This window comes from Apteryx rowi, unplaced genomic scaffold (genome assembly GCF_003343035.1).
Source record: "Apteryx rowi isolate R43461 unplaced genomic scaffold, aptRow1 scaffold_253, whole genome shotgun sequence".
NCBI classification, from domain to species: Eukaryota; Metazoa; Chordata; class Aves; order Apterygiformes; family Apterygidae; genus Apteryx; species Apteryx rowi.
This window is the reverse complement of record NW_020448897.1, coordinates 1,136,639-1,155,798: the sequence shown is the minus strand read 5'-3', so window position 1 is coordinate 1,155,798 and position 19,160 is coordinate 1,136,639. Positions and strand designations below refer to the sequence as shown.

Sequence of the window (19,160 nt, the reverse complement as noted above, 5' to 3'; positions counted from 1 at the left end):
GCTCATTCTGATGGGGCAGGCCAGAGCCTGTGCCAGCTTCTGACAGGCAGCTAGCCTTTGAGGGAGGAAATTTCAATGAGAAACCTACAGCACACTGGCTTGAAAGCCACAGATTTAAATATAGTCCATATACAAGTTGCATAATGTTACCTTTGCAAATGGTATACAATGACATTCCTTTTAGCTGTGAGACATAAAGGCCCCCTGGTGGAAATGGCAGATAGAAAGAAATAGAACCAGATTTGTTCAGCTCTTAGCTAGTCCAGCCTTGCTGTCCGAACACTTTAATTCAGTGATGTCATGAAATAGCTAGACAAGTTTGAATTTTCAGCATGTTATTACCTGTAATAGATTTCTACGTTCTCCAGTTAATATATTGTCAAAACCTTTGTTTTGTCTAACCATGCACAATATATGGTGCACACTGCAGCTTCAGCTCTGAGTGGTAAATTAGTAAAGGATTTTCCTTCTTACCACTTCAGAGCCTTGAAAGAGTCTTGGCCTATTGAATATTTCGATCTTGGACTCAGGCCAGGACCTTTTAGATATTTGAAGCATTCCCTGGTGGTAGCTTCAATTATCCTTATATTTTTTGGTGCATAAGCACTAATGTACCTTGTGCTTTAGATTTTTCACATGTCCTGGAGGAAGGCAGCTGAACACACTTATTTTCAGACAGTCCTTTCTATTGCTTGCATTGGCCCTAGTGTAGTCCAGATGTACTAGATCTGACTAAAGGTCCAAGAACCAACCAAAATGAGGTTACCAATGAATAATAGCCAAGTCACTTTGCTATTTAAGCATGAGTTCCTTTTGATGTTGGCTTATGGGACAGAACAGTCTGGTCACATCCATAGTTAGAAGGGCTTTAACCCATATCATATACCACAGACATGCTTTTAGTGTAATTATGCTGAAAGAATTGTGCTTTTTGCTGGTGCTGTAAAACTAAACCCGTATGAGCAAAATATACATGCTGTAAGATTACAGCATATATTTGCCATCCATCCTTCTGTCATCATGGCTCTGAATAAGCCATTGCTTTATAAATCTAACTGACATAAAGTTTACAGTGTATGTTAAACATAGGCCCCAATGCAGGGAAAGTGACTGTGTAGTTCTTTTTGTTCTGCGTATTCTTATGGGCAAGCAACTGGTATCAGCTGAGCTGTGGGAGGTAACAGCATCACTCTTCAGCTGATCCCAGGTGTCTCCTCCTGCCCCCCATCCTGGGGAAGAAGCAATAATGCTCTTGCATTGCAGGTAGACTTGAGACAGAACTTGACTCAAGGTTTTTGGGATGTGACTGTGTGGCTTTAGCAGTATGTGTCAGAGCTAGAGCTCAAAGCCAGGACTGAGTTTAATGAGCAATGTAAAAGCGTGTTACTTTTACACACTTTTACTTACCATATCCAAGCTGGCATACTCAATACTGGCCCCAAATCATTAGTAGTTCAGTGACACAGGTCTGGCTCTGTATTACTCAGGGACTCAAAATTAAGTTTTAAGTAGTGGCAGAGGGATTGCCCTTTTGCTTTCACCATTTGGGGCACTGAGATCATGCAAGTTTCCCAGGACAGCGTGGTCAAGCCCTGGTCTGTGTCTGTCTGTTTTAGTTCTGTACCCATGTGCACAAAGACAAGACTGCCGTTGGCTCTGAGTGCTGGATGGCTAGATTCCAACCCCTTCCCAGCTGCTGGGATGCCTCTTTCAATGGCATGGCTTCTTCTCCCAGCAGTAGATAAGGACAGAGTGGTGGCATGAGAAAAGACAAACCTAAACCAGACAGTAAAAACATAACTATTTTTTAATGGAGTGGAGCAACTTTTTGCCTTGGTGCCCTGGGTCACATGAGGAGCAGGAAGCCTGGAGAAGATGCTCTGCTACTGAACCAATGCAGACAAGGGGTGGCTGTGATTTTGCCACCAACCATCAAGATACTTCCCTAAGCAAATGCCTGGGGATGGAGCCAGCCTTGACTTGAAAATAAAACTGAAGTGTTTCTGGCAGATGTGAATGTTGCAAACAAAGTAGCTAGATTCAGCTAGAAGGCAGATGGCAATTACTAGGTACAATTCACCTGGCCTGAAGACTGAATTATCCTCATATCCAGGAACTGAGTGACACAGACCTTGAAATAATTCTGTCGAATAATTCATGAAGGAGAGAGGGTAACATGCAGGAACATGTCAGCAAGAGGCAACAGGACATCTGCCCCATAGCTTAGGTGAGGACTGAACCCCCCGTCTTGAGCTTAAATGGAGCTCCTGAATGAAGGGGCAGGTTTGTGGATGGGGACCCCAGGTGAAGCTAGTCAGGGTAATTAAGGTCTATTAGTGCACTCAGGGTGCTAACACCATAGACAATTCAGGGAATGGCATCACTAGTGGGAAAGTCAGGAAAATTTCAGATGTTACACTACCGTAGTCATTGTGCTCTGTATACATATTTTGCTGACATCAGTGTTTGGGCAGAGACAAGGGAGCTGTGTGAAAGCATATTTACACTATAAACAGCTTTATACAAACCTAGGTTATGGTCTCTTTTTAAGGCTGGAGAGGAAGAACAGTCTTATTTGCCAAATGCAAAAAACGTCCTTATGTTCAGATGGAACTTCCTGTGTTTGTTTGTGCCCTTCCCATCTCTACCAAAGGCGCTGTGCTGGCACGAGCACATCCCTGCTGTCTTAGTGGTGGGCAGCTGGGATTTCCTTGCATTCAAAATATATCATTCCTTTTGCTTTCCTTCTGCCTGTGGAAGACGGCAAGGATCATTTCTCTTCAGGCAGTTGATGCCTCTTTGTTCTGCGCTTCCTTCTTCTGAACTCTCAGAAAGTAGTATCGTGGATGTTAAATGTTAAACAGCCTTTAGTTCTAAGGGCATATTACATAAGCTGTTGTTTTTCTGTCCAGTAACAGACTGAAAGATTGTAACAGAACGAGACAGACCATGTTTGCAGACTGTTGCACTCAGTCAAGAAATACTGAGTGGTCCATCCATAGCTAAGCTTGCAGTACTGAACCAGCACACTTGCATGAAAACATTACACTAATCAGCTAGTCCTAAAAGCTAGTTACTGTTGGAAGGGGTATGTCACAGATTACCAGACTGCAGAGGAACTACTGTTTCTTTGAGCTTGAGCAGGTCACCTTTCAGGGACTGTAGGGGCTCAGAAATAACAAGCACCAGAACCTCCTTTTCTAGCTGCTCTCCATCAGTATTCTGCAAGAGGATGTCTTATTTGCCATTGAAAGAGCAATGTTTCATTCTTCTCCCAATAGTGTGCTGTTTAAGGCTTTGCTTAGCATTCATACTTTTTTCTTGTCAGAATTATTTTCTTTCTTCACTGCTGTTTAGAACCAGGGCTATAAATCTGGAAAGTGTTTTACATCTTGTGTTAGGGCTTGACTGAAATCCCATTTAAATCAATGAAAACTTACCTACTGACTTCAGTGGACAGGGCACTTGGGAAATAAGGCAAAATGGTCACTTTAAAATAAGGAGGATTGTATCCATGTCATGTTTATGATCAATAGCAGGAAATAAAACAATACATATATCCTTTTTAGATATGCTTTGTGTATCATTTACTTGCTTCCCAAATGCACCCAGCTCTGAGGTGGAGGGCAACAGCTGTTACAGGGTACCTATTAATGCTGCTTTACAAACACATATATGAGGGAGAAGTAAACGCCCATATCTGACTGATACAAGCATTCATACAAAAATTGAAATTACACAAAAGATAAACATGCAGCAGAGGTAAGTGTCACAGCCTGTTTCTGAAAGCCTATAAGGGATAAAGCTCCTTTGAAGCCTTATTTCTAGAAATTTCAGTGTAGAAAATACTTCTTTAATGACTCACTTTCCATGGGTGCTGTTAGGCAACCTTGAGCATCCCTTTTAAATTGTAGTCAAGCTTGAGGCTGTGACCTCAAGTGCTAAGCAAAAAAAACAACCAAACAAAAAAACCTTACTTGCCTACATAATTACATATGGATTTATGTGTCTAAAATGAATACATAAATGTTAGTACGTGAGGTTAACTGACTAACCACAAGCTCAGTATTGGATCACTGACTGAATTGGCATCCTGACCTGTCCTTTTCTCTTATTATTAGAAATTATTATAAATGTGCTTTCTGGCAAGAAATCACCTAAGACCACCTCCTCAGGTCACCACATCCAAAGCTAAATATGTTTCTGAAGCAGGTCTTCCCCTGTAGTTTACACAATCTTTATGCTTTTCTTTTTCTGTTCTAAATGTAGAAATCCATGAGCTGTTTTCATTATTTACAAACAGAGTGGAATGGGGTACCACCACTGATTACGAGATCCATTCCTCACCTGCAATTAAAAACAAAAAGAAAAAAAATATCTAGGGACAGATGCTAACCCCCTTACCCATGTTGTACTTTACACTACCATTAGTCAGAAGTCAGTGAGGGTATTTCTGGATAAAGCCATGTGTAATGGCCACAAGTGACTTCTCCTGTGTGGGAGGAGGCTGCGACCTGCTGTGGGCCAGTAGGAACTGATTCCAGCCAGCTCAAACCAGAGAACACAACAGTGGGGAAAAAAACCCCTCCCACGCCAGAACTTCAGTCACTCAGAGGAACACACCATGGTCCTGCTGGGATGTTATTTCAGAAAGAAACTGGCAGCCACGGGGGCTGGCGATGCACTCTCAGAGGGGAGGAGCACCATGCCAAAAGGGGTGCGGACACCCCGTGGGCGACCCGTGCTGGGGGGGCAGGGACAGCAAGGGACAGAGCAGCAAGGAAACCATTGGGAAGGGAAGAGGGGCAGCAAGCAGCAGTCACACACCAGCTCAACCTCCTGCACCACATGTCGCTTCCCCGGAGGAATTTTCACAGACCAAATGTAACCCCCAGTGAAAAAGAAAAAAAGCAGTAGTGTAAATACTCTGAACCCATAATCAAAGATCTAATGACTCACTGGCACTTAATAAGATGGAAAATGGAAAATACTAAATTTTGGTTTGACCAAACTGTTAGTGGTTCAGGTTTTTTTTTTTAATATTTGAGAAAAATACTATTAGTTCAAATATACAATAAAAATGCAGTAGGGACAAATTATTTTCATCACTTGCCTTTATCCATGCAATTTAAAATGGACCTGTTTCAAAGAACAGCAAAATCAATGGCATCTTCTGTTCCTACAAAATAGGGCAGTTTTGTCACATGCTAAAATAGAAATCAGTGTTTTTATTTGCAGCATCTTAGACATGCTCTTTTCATAAGAAATTTTGCAAAGAAGGCTAGGCATTTTGCTTTTATCTAAATTTTTCACTATTGTTTTTCAAGTAAGAGCAAAAACCAACACAGTGGAAATTTATTTTCAGTAAAAACCCAACTTCATTTCCATTCTTTCCTGAGAGCAACCTGAACATTTATTTGAAAATGAAAATAAGACCTAAAGTAATTATACGTGAAGGAAACTAGACAATATTTTTAGTTTCCTTTTTTCAGCTGTTACATTGGTGAGGAAAATGCAGTTACATATATTATTTGTGCAGGCTTTTCCTCAATAATAGGACAAAAAACCCACTGTAAAATAGTGAGATTTTGCAAGTATGTTAAAGATCACAAATTAGTAAGAGTTGGAAAGATGGTATAACATCTACAGTGACATTAAAATAACTAAAAATAATGGGGATTTTTGAGTTGGTGGTGTCTTTTGACTGTTCTATCCAAACACTTACTATAAGTAAAAGCAGTTTCCCACTAGAGGGAGATGTATCCCAAAGGCCTGAATATGAATGCCAGCTAAGCCTTTCCACTTCCAAAAAAATCAAGTTCAGCAGGTCTTGCATTAGTGCTGACAGTACAAGTGAGAAATGGTAGAGAAATTCTGCAATTCCTTTTTCTCTCCTGTTCTAAGGGAGATAGCTTCTCTCTTTCCGCACTCTGTTGTGGCCTGAAAGAAGGGCCTGGAATGTCTTGACTGAAAACTGAAGTCTTAACATGAAAATGCACTGCATTACTTGCTTGTGGCAGATGAATAGCAAGTGGGCCTGTGGTTTTAATGCAAAAACCACCTTTTTTTAAAAAAAAAAATTGCCTCATCTGCTAAATGTCATTTTCCCTCCAATTCTTTAACTCCCAAAGTGTTCAAAAATAGGAAGTAACTTAACACTTGAATGGGATGGTTTTGCAGAAAATACCTGTAGATTTTATTATTTGCTTTCTTGTTTTATGATCCTTTAGCTTTCATCTGTATAACAGATCCAGAATTAGAAATGTAAATATAAAAGGCAAACAACAAAACTGAGCAACCTCCCTCATGCTTTCTGATTACGAAGGATTCATTCTGCTGCTCTCCTTTCAAATCCTCCTTTCCCATGCAGAACTGCAGGAACCAGGGCATTAAAGACTGGGCCAAGTCGGTGACTTGGGATTTAATTACAAGCAGATAACGATGCCTGCTTCATCCGTACTTTGCTGGCGACTCCCATCTACATGTTTCCTGCAACCACTGCTGTTTTGGTGCGTGCCACCCCAGCACGCAGGCTTTTCCCACTCCCGAGCGCATCCGAGGTGAGGCCTCGCCCGGGGCGCCTACCTCCCCGTTCCAGGGAGCGAGGAGAAGTCTCTCCTCCGCGGGGGGCCCCACCGCAAGGCGCTATCCCGCAACCCCTTAGGGCACCGGCTACGCGCCCCAACGGCCCCGGGGCCAGTGTCCCACAGTGCACCGCGAGCGAGCCGCTCCCGCCCGCCCTGCCCTGGCGCCCGCGGCCACGCGCGCCACGTGACGAGAGCGCCACTACGATTCCTCCTCCGCTCTCTCGCAGCTCTGCCTCGCTGAACTACGCCCCCCACAACGCCTCGCGGCCGGGTTCCTCGCTTTCCCGCCCCCTCTCTCTGCCTGCCGCAAAGTGTCGTGTCGTGGCGCGGCGCTTTACGCCCGGAGCCTGCGCTCGCCGCCGCGCCGCGGCCCTGCCCGGAGCCGTGCCCCGCCGGGCGGTGTGCGGGCGGCCATGGGCGGCGGGCGGTGATCCCTCCCCTGCCCTCCGCGCCGGCACGCAGCGGGGGCCGCCCTGCGCGGTCGGCATGGAGGAGGAGAGCATGGAGGAGGAGGGCGGCGGCGGCTGCGAGGCCATGATGGACGACCAGAACCACAACAACTGGGGGGCCGGCGGCTACGGGCGGCACCTGCTGGGCCCCGCCGCGGCGCCGCTCGGCGACCGCTTCCTGCGCGGCGCCGCCGGCGGACTGGGCCCCGCCGGGCCCCCGGCCGCGCCGCAGCTCCCCATGGCGCCCGAGGCCAACGGCGTGCTGAGAAGCTGCGACCCCGGGGGTGCTGCGGGGAAGGGGGGCGCCGGAGCCATCGCCGCCGCCATCAACATCAACGCCTCGACCTCCAAGTTCCGTGAGTGACCGCCTGCCGGGCTGCCCCTGCCCTCCGCGGGCCCCGCCCGTGCCCTCCGTGCCTGCGGAGCCGTGCCGGCCGCGCCCGCCCCGGCAGGGCTTGGGTGCCGGTGGGACTGCGCCCCCGGGGCGGCTCTGCGGCACTGTCACCCTCGCCGTCTTAGCTAGGGGTCCGCTGCTGCTCCCTCCCTTCTGCCCCGCTTCCCTTCGGCTGCCCTTTATGTTCTCCTATGCTTGTGGCTGGTCTCAGGCCTGTCCTAGAACAGGCCCATTAAGTGGCCTGAAAATCTTCTTGAGTTAAAATCAAATGTGCTAGCACATATTGCTTCCTTGGAAGGAGAAAATATCGCTTCTCTTGCATGCTTCTTAGCCTCTGCTGCTGCTTTCCTCTCATGGCAAGGAGACACATTAGATTTGAATGTTGGGTGTTAGAACTGGAAGAGCGAGTGTTCTGGGTTTTCAGAGCTATGGAGATACTGTGTCTTCTCCTGAAACCTTACTTGGACAGGGTTTTCCTAAAGACTTTTTCTTTCTGACTTAAAAACTGATGGTAGCCAGTGCTGATTGACACCAATAGGAACAAATGCCCCAAAGATGGCTGTGAAACCTGTTTCTGATTATTGAAACTGTGGAATGGTGATATGTGCAGAGCATATACTATCTGGGAGGGGATACACATGTTTGTGAAAGCCTGATTAGAACAGAAGGTATATTTAACCAAGAAAATGGTTCTGAAATGTTCTGAAATCTTTTGGATGTAACTCTTGACAGTAATGGCAAACACAAAGAATTTTCTGTGGTTTTACTGAACTAAGATCTAGGGAAGATTTTTCTGCTCTTCATTTCAATTCTACTTTTATTTCTAAAAGTCTTGCTTCTGGGTGAAATATATCATTTTCTATAATGGCTGTCAGAAAACTTGGATTTGGTTAATTTAAAAACGTGTATGGAAACGTAACTGCCATGATGAAATTCTGGTGGGAAACGCACCTTTTTTTCCCCTTTTTTTCCTGTGTCAGCTCACCTGCGCAGCTTTTCAGCAGCTCATCTTCTGAGCAGATCAGAAACTAGAAGTTCAGGCTTCTAGATTCCTGGTTCTTTGGTAGCCTAGGTTCTGGCTGTAGGCAGGTTGCCAAGGCCAGCTGCTTTGAAGTTAAGGCTCCCAGACACCTTGAGCTTTCTGGCTCTCTGCCTGGCTGGCTGTCAGGGCTCCAGGTACCTAGGGGTGGCTTGTAAACATTTGAGAAGGTTGAAATGAAACTGAGATGTTGAATTCCCAGTCCAGAAGTTTAGAGAGTTTAGAGTTTTTTTTTTTATTTCAGAATGAAAATAGTTTTTAAACTTTGGAACTTCCCCAAAACAGAAAGGTGACTTTCCATCTAGCTTTACAGCTTAAGTCCGAGTGGGAGAAGGAACAGCTGTGCATGATTTTGCTTAGCGTGTGGTTTTTGAGTTCTTGTTTTCACTTCTCAAGCATCAGGATCCCAACACAATATCTGTCTTATTGGTGCTGATAAGTGTATTTGTGTGTATATAGATAATATATGTTTGAAGAAATTCAAAATTCATGTAAAACATGAAATTCTCTGAGGTATTGCATTCATTAGAACTTTTCTGTTCCTTTGCCTGGTGTACCTTTGATGTTATGTATATATAAACAAAACAAGTCCAGTATTTGTGAAGTAGTATGGACTAAAAATGTACAGTAGCTGAGTTTGGACCCTGTGAATTCCAATCCTGATTCTGACAGAGGGTCCCTTAATCTCCCCAGTTTAATTTTCATATATGGAAATTGGGAGGGAGGTCACTTCAAACTTGGTTCAGGTTGAGGATCCTCTGAAGAGGTAAATGTAGAACAAAAGGGAAGAGAGAGTATGCTAGTTCCCCTTCTGCCTACTGTGTCTTAACAGTGGCAGAAGATGTATTTAGAAGTTCCTTGTCAGTCTTAAAGCCTGATAAGAAAGTTGTATATTGTGTATAATTGATGCTGATGACCAATATAGCTGAAAATGGTGCTGAAAGTTGTTTAGTTGCAAAGGGTGCTTGGGGGAAAAAAAACAAAACAAAACTCTTTTTAACTGAAGTGTAAGTTGTCTTTGGTAAGATATGGTGTCAGGAAAAAAAATGTTGAATGCTTTTGACTGTGTAGACCTGAATTGCTCAGTATCCATTAGTTAGATTTTTGGGGGGAACAGAAAGCTTTTCAGTCAGCAAAGAAGGTCTCATTCCTTGCTTGTGTCATGCAGAGGCTTAGTCTTGGACGTGTTTCTCCTACAGGTGAACTTCAAAAATGTGGGTCACTTATGATTTCCTACAATCCCATGGTAATTTGGAACTTCAGTGACCTTCAGACAGATCCCTCCTAATTCTTTTCTCCGAAACAAAAAATCATGGCCTGTGTTCTACTGTGTAATTACTTGTGGCTTAATGGTTTTGTTCCTGTTTTTAGTTGCAGACTAATGCAGTCTAGTGGGCCCTTTTTTGGACTAATTCAGCTTACAGAGTAATGGAGGAAGAAGGTTAGATGGAAACTCTTCAAAATCTTTCTAAGAGGCCAAATACAATTCTTTCTTGAAATTTTGGTAAGACTGGTAACTAAAATTGGATAAAATAATGCATAGTTCATTTAGTGGTTTTTTTTCCTCATTAAAAACAACCTAAGAGAATTTTCCATGTTGTATTAAACCTATAACTAAATGTTTGTTTATAGTTGATTAGCTTCAATTGTAGTCACCAATTTATAAAGGGATAATGTTATGCAAAATATTTTTTAAAGGCCATTAAGGGAGAAAAGATGAGTAAAAGCTTTTAATGTTTTAAAGGAAACATCATCTATGCTAGTCAGTGAAGCATATTCTAGTTGTGGGGCAAATATAGAGTTTTCCCTTTTGTTTTTTGCATTCCTTTTAAGCAAGGTTGATATAAATGTATTTAATCCAAGGCCCAGTTAGGGTAGGCACATGTGACTGTTGAATGTTGGCATATCTATTAAATTTCTGACAACCCAGTCAAATAATGTAGTTTAATGCAGTGTATATGCTTTGTTGCATAGACAAATYGTCTGATGAATAAAAAGGTGTTAAACTTCATTTTTAATAACCATTCTTAGTACAGACTGGGTAGTGGTATAAGAGAAAGTCACTACAGAATGCATTCATAAACTTGCTAACATATACTAGAACGTGTTGGGGGTATAGATCCTTATTCTCCTAATGTATATGACTCTAGTGAGAAAAAGAAAACAACAGATCCATAAAGGTAGCTACAATCTGTAGATTTTTACTGTAAAACTCACAGGCTTCTACTCGAAGAGTTCCTAGACTTCACAAAATATTTTGGGATTATAGTGAGCATTGTTACTTAAGCAGTAAAATGTCATATATTTCACTTTCTGAAATGAAATATTCAAAGCTTCTGAGAGTTGTTGTCTCGCTTTTTTTTATTGTTTGAATAAATGACAGATAACTGTCAGACCATGTCTGCTTCGTTGTGAACATTGTTACCTGCTCCCTTCCTCCCCACCCCCCTTTTTTAGCCATATATTGAGTAAAAGGATGGGGGGAGGGTTAATATGTGAACGTAGTAAACTTTTTGAATAGCTTTTCAGGTTAAGGTGCCTTCCGTAAATAACAGAAGCAATGCTACCATTAGTATTTTTTTGCCATTCTTCTGATTAAAGTTGATATCAAAGAATATGGTAGCCTAGAACAAGATATATTTCAATTGTAGCTCTGGTATTGAAATATCTTTGTTATTATATGAAGCTCACGGGTATTCCTTTTCACTTAAATAGATTTAGTGCCACAACAGTTTTTCTTTGGAATTTTTCTATGTAAGGAAAAGCAGCAGTTGCTTCTCTAGCTTTACTTGTGATACCTTAGTTTTATAATTTGTCAGAGAATATTGGCTTTTTTCCTTTCCATTTGATCACAGACTGATTTCTCCTCCTCCCCCCCCCCACTGTAGTTGGATAAAATCATGGTTTCTAGCATGCTTTACTACTAAATATCTATGTTGCTTACTAGAAATTTATAAATCAAAAGGAAATAAAACTCATCTTTTAGAAATACCCTTTTCTTGCAAATTGGAAGTGGAGGCTGTTGGACAAATATTCTTTTAAATCTTGAATACCTAGGCTAAACACTTAGGAATGACATTCTAAAAAGATGGATAATAAAAATTAAAGATGTTTCTAAAGGGATGATGTGTTTTTCTTTCTAATATTTGTGTGTAGTTCCTTTCCTTCCCAGTCTTGATGTTGTTCTTGCAAAGTTCATAAGTTCATAAACTTCTTTAAGTCATCCTGTGCTTTGTGTGAATGGAAGCACTGCTGGTGAAGAAAGGATGTTACTGACTTGTAATTGGGAATAATTTGGTTTTTGGATTAGAAGAATAAAAATAGTAGTGACTGTTTGATGCGCAGTCCTTGGACTCTGTTACATAAACAGTTACATAAACTTGTATTCAGAGCTCAACTATGGAAATCAAATGGAATGAATAATACTTATAAGAGTTTTTGAATAAAACAGAAACTTTTACAGAATGTTAGTTTGAACCCATGAGTTTTTCCCATGCTGTCTGTAAAAGCGCTTTATCCTTTACCTGTGTAGCACTTCTAGTGGGCAGGCCTTTCTGTCTGCTGCTACTTTCTTTTCTCTATATCATAAAAAACCACTGACTCTTCGACAGCCTGTTTAAAAACTTATTTTGCAGGGTTCAATTCATACCTGACTCATTTTCTTTCAAATGAGTAGAGCTTAATTAATATGCTAAACCAGATGTGGGTGTAATTATACAGTCAAATCTGAACCCAAAATTTGGACTAATATTTACGCTGACTTGAGTTTAATATTTTCTGTGAAGCAGAGCACTTCTGTGGAGACCCACGTTTTTTTGGTGGCCAAGTGAAATACAAATGCTTCAGTTTAGCTATTGAGTGTAAACATGAATCTCCAAAGCTGCTACGTGGAAGCTGCTGCTGAGAATACCTGCCCAGAGCCTGGGCTTCGTAAGGGAAGAGAACTCAGGTCATTGTGAGATGAATGAGGGGGTAAATTTACTGTCAAGTAGCTGCGATGCTGCTCTTGATCACGTGGATGCTTTTACATCGCGGAGCTGACATGCAGCTTATGTCTTAGTAATTGTCTGTGTACTTGGACCTTTTATGAACTTTATGACATTTATGAACTTGACAGCAAAGGGTAGTGTGCTTTCAGATTGTAGGTTTGTGTTGGGAAAGCATCCTACAGTACCTGGTAGGGGTGACCTTCACTGTATTGGTTTCTATATGAGATATTAAGCAAGAGTGAACAATGTGAAGGGCGACTGGGAGTACTGCACTAAGATTCTTCACTTAGCAGATTTCTGTCTAAATTACCCCAAAAAAGACATATAATGGGAATCTTTGTAATACCTGCTCTTAAGTATAGCATTCAAATATTTTTTCTTGTCTCATACCTCTCTTTAGTCCACATTCTTTTTATACTCCTCTTTCATTGTGACGCTGTTAACTGTTCTCTCTGTATCTTCCTGAAATTCTTTTTCCGAATGCTGCCAAGACAAAGTGACAAACCAAGCTCTCTTCAAGCCTTAATGAAATTGAGTTCAGAAATCTTGCTCCTCAAAAACAGTTGTGAATGTACATTTAGATACGTATTTAAAATGCATCTTTATACAAGGTATTTCTTTTCAGTGTGGTGTTTAAATTGCATTATTTGAGGTGGGAACTACCTTCATTCTCTGTTCCATACAGCGCTGGCCCACCTATGGAGTTCAAATAAAGAAATGACTTTAGATTCCCTGCGCTGGTCAGGCTTGGTACTAAATATGCTCTGTGCTGCTGGTTATCGAGGGCTTTGGGTGGATACTCACAAGCTATGGTGGTGTGACAAGCCAGCAAGTTAGTCCTGCAAGTCTGTCTCTGGAGGAGAAGGTGCTCTAGTAACTCTTCTAAGATGGGTGCTATTGGAATTGAGCCATATGTACTTAATTCAGAAATCTTGCCTGAAAAGAGAGAACTTGAAACTCTTCTGTGTCAGCAAAGGCACCCAAAGTGGCTTGGAGGAAAAGGTGCAGTTGGTTGGGTCAGGAGTAAGATCAGGGAGTAATGGGGAACACGAAAGTAAATGCCTCTCATTCTTCATTGGGTTGATTCCTATCTGGAAAAGGTACTACTGTGCCTGATGGGGGGAAGCAGCTGCTGGCACCATCGGAGACTTGTAAAATTGATACTTTAGCTGGAAAGGAGTATTCTAAAAAACACCAATCCTGACTGAACCTTGTTCTTCTGTATGCAAGAACCTTAGTGTTAATTGTGGATTCTGGTCTGCTACAGAGTTGTGTAATTTATTAGTCAAGTCCCTGAGCTGCTTTTATTTATTTATTTTTGTCATATCAGAACTCCCAAGAGTTCATTTTTCCTTATTGCATGGGACCCTAAAAGGTATCCAGGCACTAATTTGGCTGATTTTCTGATTTTTGTAAATATAGAGGTACAATTTCAATTATGGGCTTTATTTTTAGATGAGGGTATCCTAGCAGAAGTGAACTCTTCCCTTTCTTTGGCCAGCTTATCAGTGTGATCTGAAACTGCTGATTGTTCCCTTGCTTCTGCTCTCTCTAGTTTAAGTTACTAAACATAGTTTTGTCTTTTCTTTGCAGTAATGAATGTTATAACAATTGAAGACTATAAGAGCACATATTGGCCAAAGCTGGACAGTGCCATAGATCAGCTTTTAACTCAAAGTCCTGGTGACTACATCCCTATCTCCTATGAACAAATATACAGGTAAGGAAATCTTTAAATGCTACATGACTATTGCTAAATTAAATGTTTGTTCTATTTTGCAGCCTATGCATATATCATATTTTGTGTGTATGGGTAGGAAAGGGGAAAGGTACGGGATACTTAAACTGGTAAAAATACTCTCTAAATATCTTTACATTTCGTGTTAACAGGAATAAATGTTAAAGAAGACAAATGCCTAAGTGCTGAAAACATTAACTTTAAAGTAATCTCCACCACAGTTGTTCAATGTAATATATTAAGAAGTGAATTAAAATCTCAACATCATTAACTATAGGGGAGGAAAAGAATGGCATGTTAGATGTTTGATATAATATTTCAAAGGGCTTCTTTGTCATGTTTAATAGCAATTAATTTGGTGCAATAGAAGTGCAGAAGTAAATCAGAGTTACTGAGATTCCTCAGTCTAAACTCTGTGATTTGGGTGTTTGATTTCAGACTAGATTTAGTTCAGTTTTCCCTTTGACCAACCAGCCTGCTGCACTCCTGGTTAGAGGCTGTCTGAAGGACCAGTTTTGGTTCAGACCCTTGTGTCTTCATTCTGATCTGGACAACATCTGATTTGCACCTGGCATGGAGCTTTTGTTTGGTACTTTGCTCCAAAAGGAATCTAGGTCACTCGTTGAAATTGCCCTACAGATTAAGCCAGTGCACAGTAATTGTGTTGGTAGGGGGATTTGCTTCAAAACCAAATTGCTAAAGTAGGTGCAGTTTTTAGAGACCTGAGAGTTTCTTAGCAGGTTGGATAAAAGGGAATTTTTTTCTGTTGATATTCAGTGTGGGTGAACAGATACCCAGGGTGTAGGTTAATATGAGGGAAATTGGTGAGAAGCTGCTGTGTTTTACTGGCCAAGATGCCAGTAAAACCACTGGCCCTTGCTAGCACTACAAGTAGCACTGCTCTCTTCCCTGCCATTGTGTTACACTCCAAAAAATTACACAGGCATCTTGGTCACTTGTTATTCTTTTTTGAGGTTTTTGAGCCTCTCAGCCCTACTGTCTCCTTGCCCACATGCTCTTAGCTGCTTTGTCTCTCCACTTTGAAGCTTTAGAGTAGGTACAGATACAACAATGGCAGGTCTTCCCTTTTAACTCCAGTTGAAAACTTCAAAAAATATGGGAGAGGAATGGAGAAGTTTATTGGAACTGTTCTTAACCAGGACTCAGACAGCAGCATCTGTGTGAATAATTGAGATGGTCAGTTTGAGTTAAGAGAAATGTTGTTGAAACTTCAGTGTAAGTAATCAAAATAATCTCCCCAGCTCAAAATCTCCTCTGTGCATACAGCAATCGAGTTAAGCTGACATCTATTGATTGTGATCTCTGCTGAACAGTAGGTGTGTAAAATTAATGCTATCATATCTGGAGTAGATCTATACCTAGTTATGGTTTCCAGATAAATGGATTTTATCTTTGTCATCTTTTTACTTTTCAAAAGTTTTTATATACTGAAGGAATAACAGGTTTTAAGTTTCTCCTAGATAATATGTATACATTGGGGCAATATTAGTGCTATTGTCTAGAGTTCAGCATTAGTGATAAAGCTAGCATGTCAATTTTTGAATTTTCCTAAATACTATATTTATGGACATAATTACTCTGACACAGCCTCTTCTGAAAACTGAGTTTTTGTTTTATTTTTCAGGAAGTCTCTCTTTGCTTAAACTTAAAATCTAGAGAAAATAGTTTGAGAACAGAATAAAAACTGCTTTTTTTTGTTGAATTCTAGTGATGACTTTTGCTTGGAGTGTTACAGGAAGTCTGTAGCAGACTTAAGGGTTGGATTCTCTCTGCCTCTCTAGGCTAGTTTTTTAGTCTGAAAGATGGGGTGCTCTTTTTTTTTTTTTTAATGCCAGTGGTTCAAACAGCTGTATATCTTTATTTCTTATAGTGAGGCTGAATTGAAAATACAGTGGTCTTTTTGATCACCTTTGTGCTGATTAAAGGAATCAAGGTTTCTATAATGCAAACTGGAAATACCCTTTTAGATAGTAGAACTACTGTATTTCATCTGATCAGTGGTATCTGTAAGTGTCTAGTCCACAGCACTGAAAGAGGTGTGTATACAGATATTTACATGGATCAGTTAGCACATAAGTTACCACAGTGTGATTCGTTTTCATGTTTGAGCCCAAAGCCTGCCTGTATATAGTCACTTCTTATTAAAAGGCTCAAATATTTTGGGAGAAACTTGTAAAGGAAACTTATGAGGTGAGGAAAATGTGAATGATTAAGTTGTACTTTCGGCAACTTTTACAACTACTTCTCAAGTATAATGCAATTATATCATTATTCTTCAAGAGAACCTGAAAATCTCAGATCTGCATTCCTCTCACTAATTAGCTATCTTCTAATGTCCTACTCGGGCTTGATTTTGTTAAGGTTTTGAATTGTGCTAAAGGACTAACAAGCTGGTGACTTCTTTTGGGTGGCAGGAGGGCAAGGATGATTCAGAGGATCAACCCACAATCAGGAACTGAAAACAGGATCTGAAAATGGGGAAATAACCTCTAAGTAGAAGTGTTCAAATAAAATGTAAACACGCTGTGCACGTACATACAAAGACTGGTGTTTGACTATAGAATGTATTGCAAGAGTAGGTACAGTAATATTGTGTGTAACATTAAGCAGACGTGCTTGAAAATTGGGTTTAATTAGATAGTTACAAATGAAACTGTCAACTTGTGGTAGTGGCTATATACTGGTTAGTTATTGAGTAAACAAAACTGTACAGCAGTTTGCTGTTATCACCTAGCTGGCTGGTTTTGAAGAGATCGCAAAAATCAGTTTGTCTTTTTTTACCTGTGTGTTTTGCTCTGATCCAAATTAGATTGCTATTTTTGCTGTTACTGCATCATACAAAAATGCCTTTTATATTTGCTTGTTCCAGAATAGGTTCTGCTATTGGCAGACCCGATGCTAAAGAAAATAGACTTCTGTTGCCCGGAGATTAATAATATCTAACTGCAGATAATTACTTTCAAAATATAATAGGATGAGAGGTGTTTTTTGTTTGTTTGTTTGGTTTTTTTAAGAAACAGTATGGTTTGTCAGGTGAAGACTTTGTATAGGGATGAACAGAGTATTTTTGTTGCTTTTGAAGTTTCCAAAGGCAATATGTGTAGAATTCTAGAGTATAAAGGACTGTTAGGATCTTTTGGTGATAACTTGCTTGTTGAACCCTCTTCAGGAAGACTGATGGTGGCAGTTACCGACTGAGTGAGCTGTCTTGGCCCCTGAAAGCTTGGTATTAGTGCCTAACATCTCATTACATTACAGAATTACAGTAGCCCTTAGTTTACAATTTTTTTTAATCCTGTCTTTGCAGTTTGTTTTTCTTTATACCACCTCATCAGAAGAGAGTTGTGATGTTGTAGTTCAAGTCACTGCACCAGAGAGGCATAAAGAATGTTGCTGTGCCATGGCTTTAGCCTTTAAGTACTACTAAAAGCAGACAGAATTCAAGTCTGGGATCTGAACCTTACTGGAAATAGAGTTTTTATGGGTATGTGCTAAAGGAGCAGTCACTGGTTGAAAGTGCTTGCTGTCAGAGTAGTGCATATAGAAGGATAGAGAGAGGAGAGCAGAAATAAAGGCGTGGGGATGAGAGTCAGTTTGTCCAAGCTATGAGGTGAAGTCTCCCTTGTGCTTCTGGATTTTTGTAGCTAGTTTTTCAAAATGTTGACCTAAAGAATGAAAGCATAAAAGAAAATTAAAAGCTGCTTGATATAAATAACATTAGTGTCAGTCCTGAAGATTGACTAAGTTAATGTAACTTCTTGCTGAAAGTAATACACACATTTGTTTTATAACTGTTTTAAATGTATTCTTAGTACATAGACTTACTGCAGACAAGCTGTAAGTCTAGCTGCATGCTATATGAGAATATTAAGATATTTTTTAAAAGCAGAAATAACACTGAAGATCAGAGTTAATACAGCCAAGCCATGGAATGTAGAATTAAAGTTTGTTGCTCTTTCACTGCATCTTCATATATTATGAAGATACAGGGGTTTTTAGAATTTAAGTAACAATGGATGGAGTCACATCCTTGGATCTATTTTTATAAATTTTGCTGTTTCCTTTAAAATACTAGCATTATTTTGGTGCAACTTTTATAACTACTTCTCAGTGTTGCCCATCTTTTAGTAAGGATTTTGCCCTAGAATATACATAATTCTTAAACTTACTGGAGATTTTATTCATGTAGGGGTTTTTTGGGGGGGGAGTACAGAGACAAAAGCCAGAGTTGGAGGTATGCTGTTGACAATTATCCCAGCTTTTCAGAAGCACACTGTTAGAGTTCATTGTAAATTTAAAGTGAAGTCAGGGATTGGATGCTGGGGCTTCCAGGGTGACTGGGAAGTGTTCTGAAACTCATTGCAAGTTTAGGTTGTATTTGAAACTTCAGCAATCATTTCATTAAACCTTATTATCCTCTAAATTGTGACTTAAACAAAATATTTTAAAGTCTGTTACTCTTCATTGCAAACTGTTGTAAGTTCATCGTTTGTTCCTATATTTGTTTCTGCAGTTGTGTGTATAAGTGTGTATGCCAGCAGCATTCGGAACAGATGTATAGTGACCTAATAAAAAAGATAACTAACCACTTAGAGAGAGTCTCAAAGGAGCTGCAGGTAAGAAGCTGCACAATCTAATTCTGTCTTTCCTGGGATCTGTGGTTATATCGGAGCAGCATGTAGATGGACCATGGAGGGGATTGCTATTAAGACTAATTTACACTAGTTTACTGAGCTGTGGACTACTTGATTCACTACTAACTGGCTATCAGACAGAATACCAACTTTTAGGTCAAATTATACAGCATCTGATTAGCCTTAGAAAAATGAACCACAGTGGCTAAAATTGAATATAATAAAGAATCAAAGTTTGGATACTAGAAAATCTAGAGTGTAATCTAGGCTGTAAATATTGCAGTCAAACAGGATCTGAGCACATGATAT

General features: G+C 40.6%; 1 protein-coding gene across 8 annotated transcripts in view; it reads left to right on the top strand.

The window, feature by feature from the left end:
* Window positions 1-6,949: 6,949 nt before the first annotated feature.
* CACUL1 (CDK2 associated cullin domain 1) overlaps window positions 6,950-19,160 on the top strand; it is a 45,259-nt gene continuing 33,048 nt past the window's right edge. For 5 of the 8 annotated variants that reach the window (XR_003253704.1, XR_003253700.1, XR_003253702.1 and 2 more), the window contains exons 1-3: window positions 6,950-7,392; window positions 14,052-14,178; window positions 18,731-18,833. Coding sequence is in view for 3 of the 8 variants with exons in the window: in XM_026067059.1 (XP_025922844.1) it covers window positions 7,074-7,392; window positions 14,052-14,178; window positions 18,731-18,833 (549 nt within the window). In the remaining 5 variants the exon portion in view is untranslated. The remainder of the gene's footprint in view (window positions 7,393-14,051; window positions 14,179-18,730; window positions 18,834-19,160) is intronic. The other 3 variants (XM_026067059.1, XM_026067060.1, XM_026067058.1) reach the window with 3 other exon arrangements.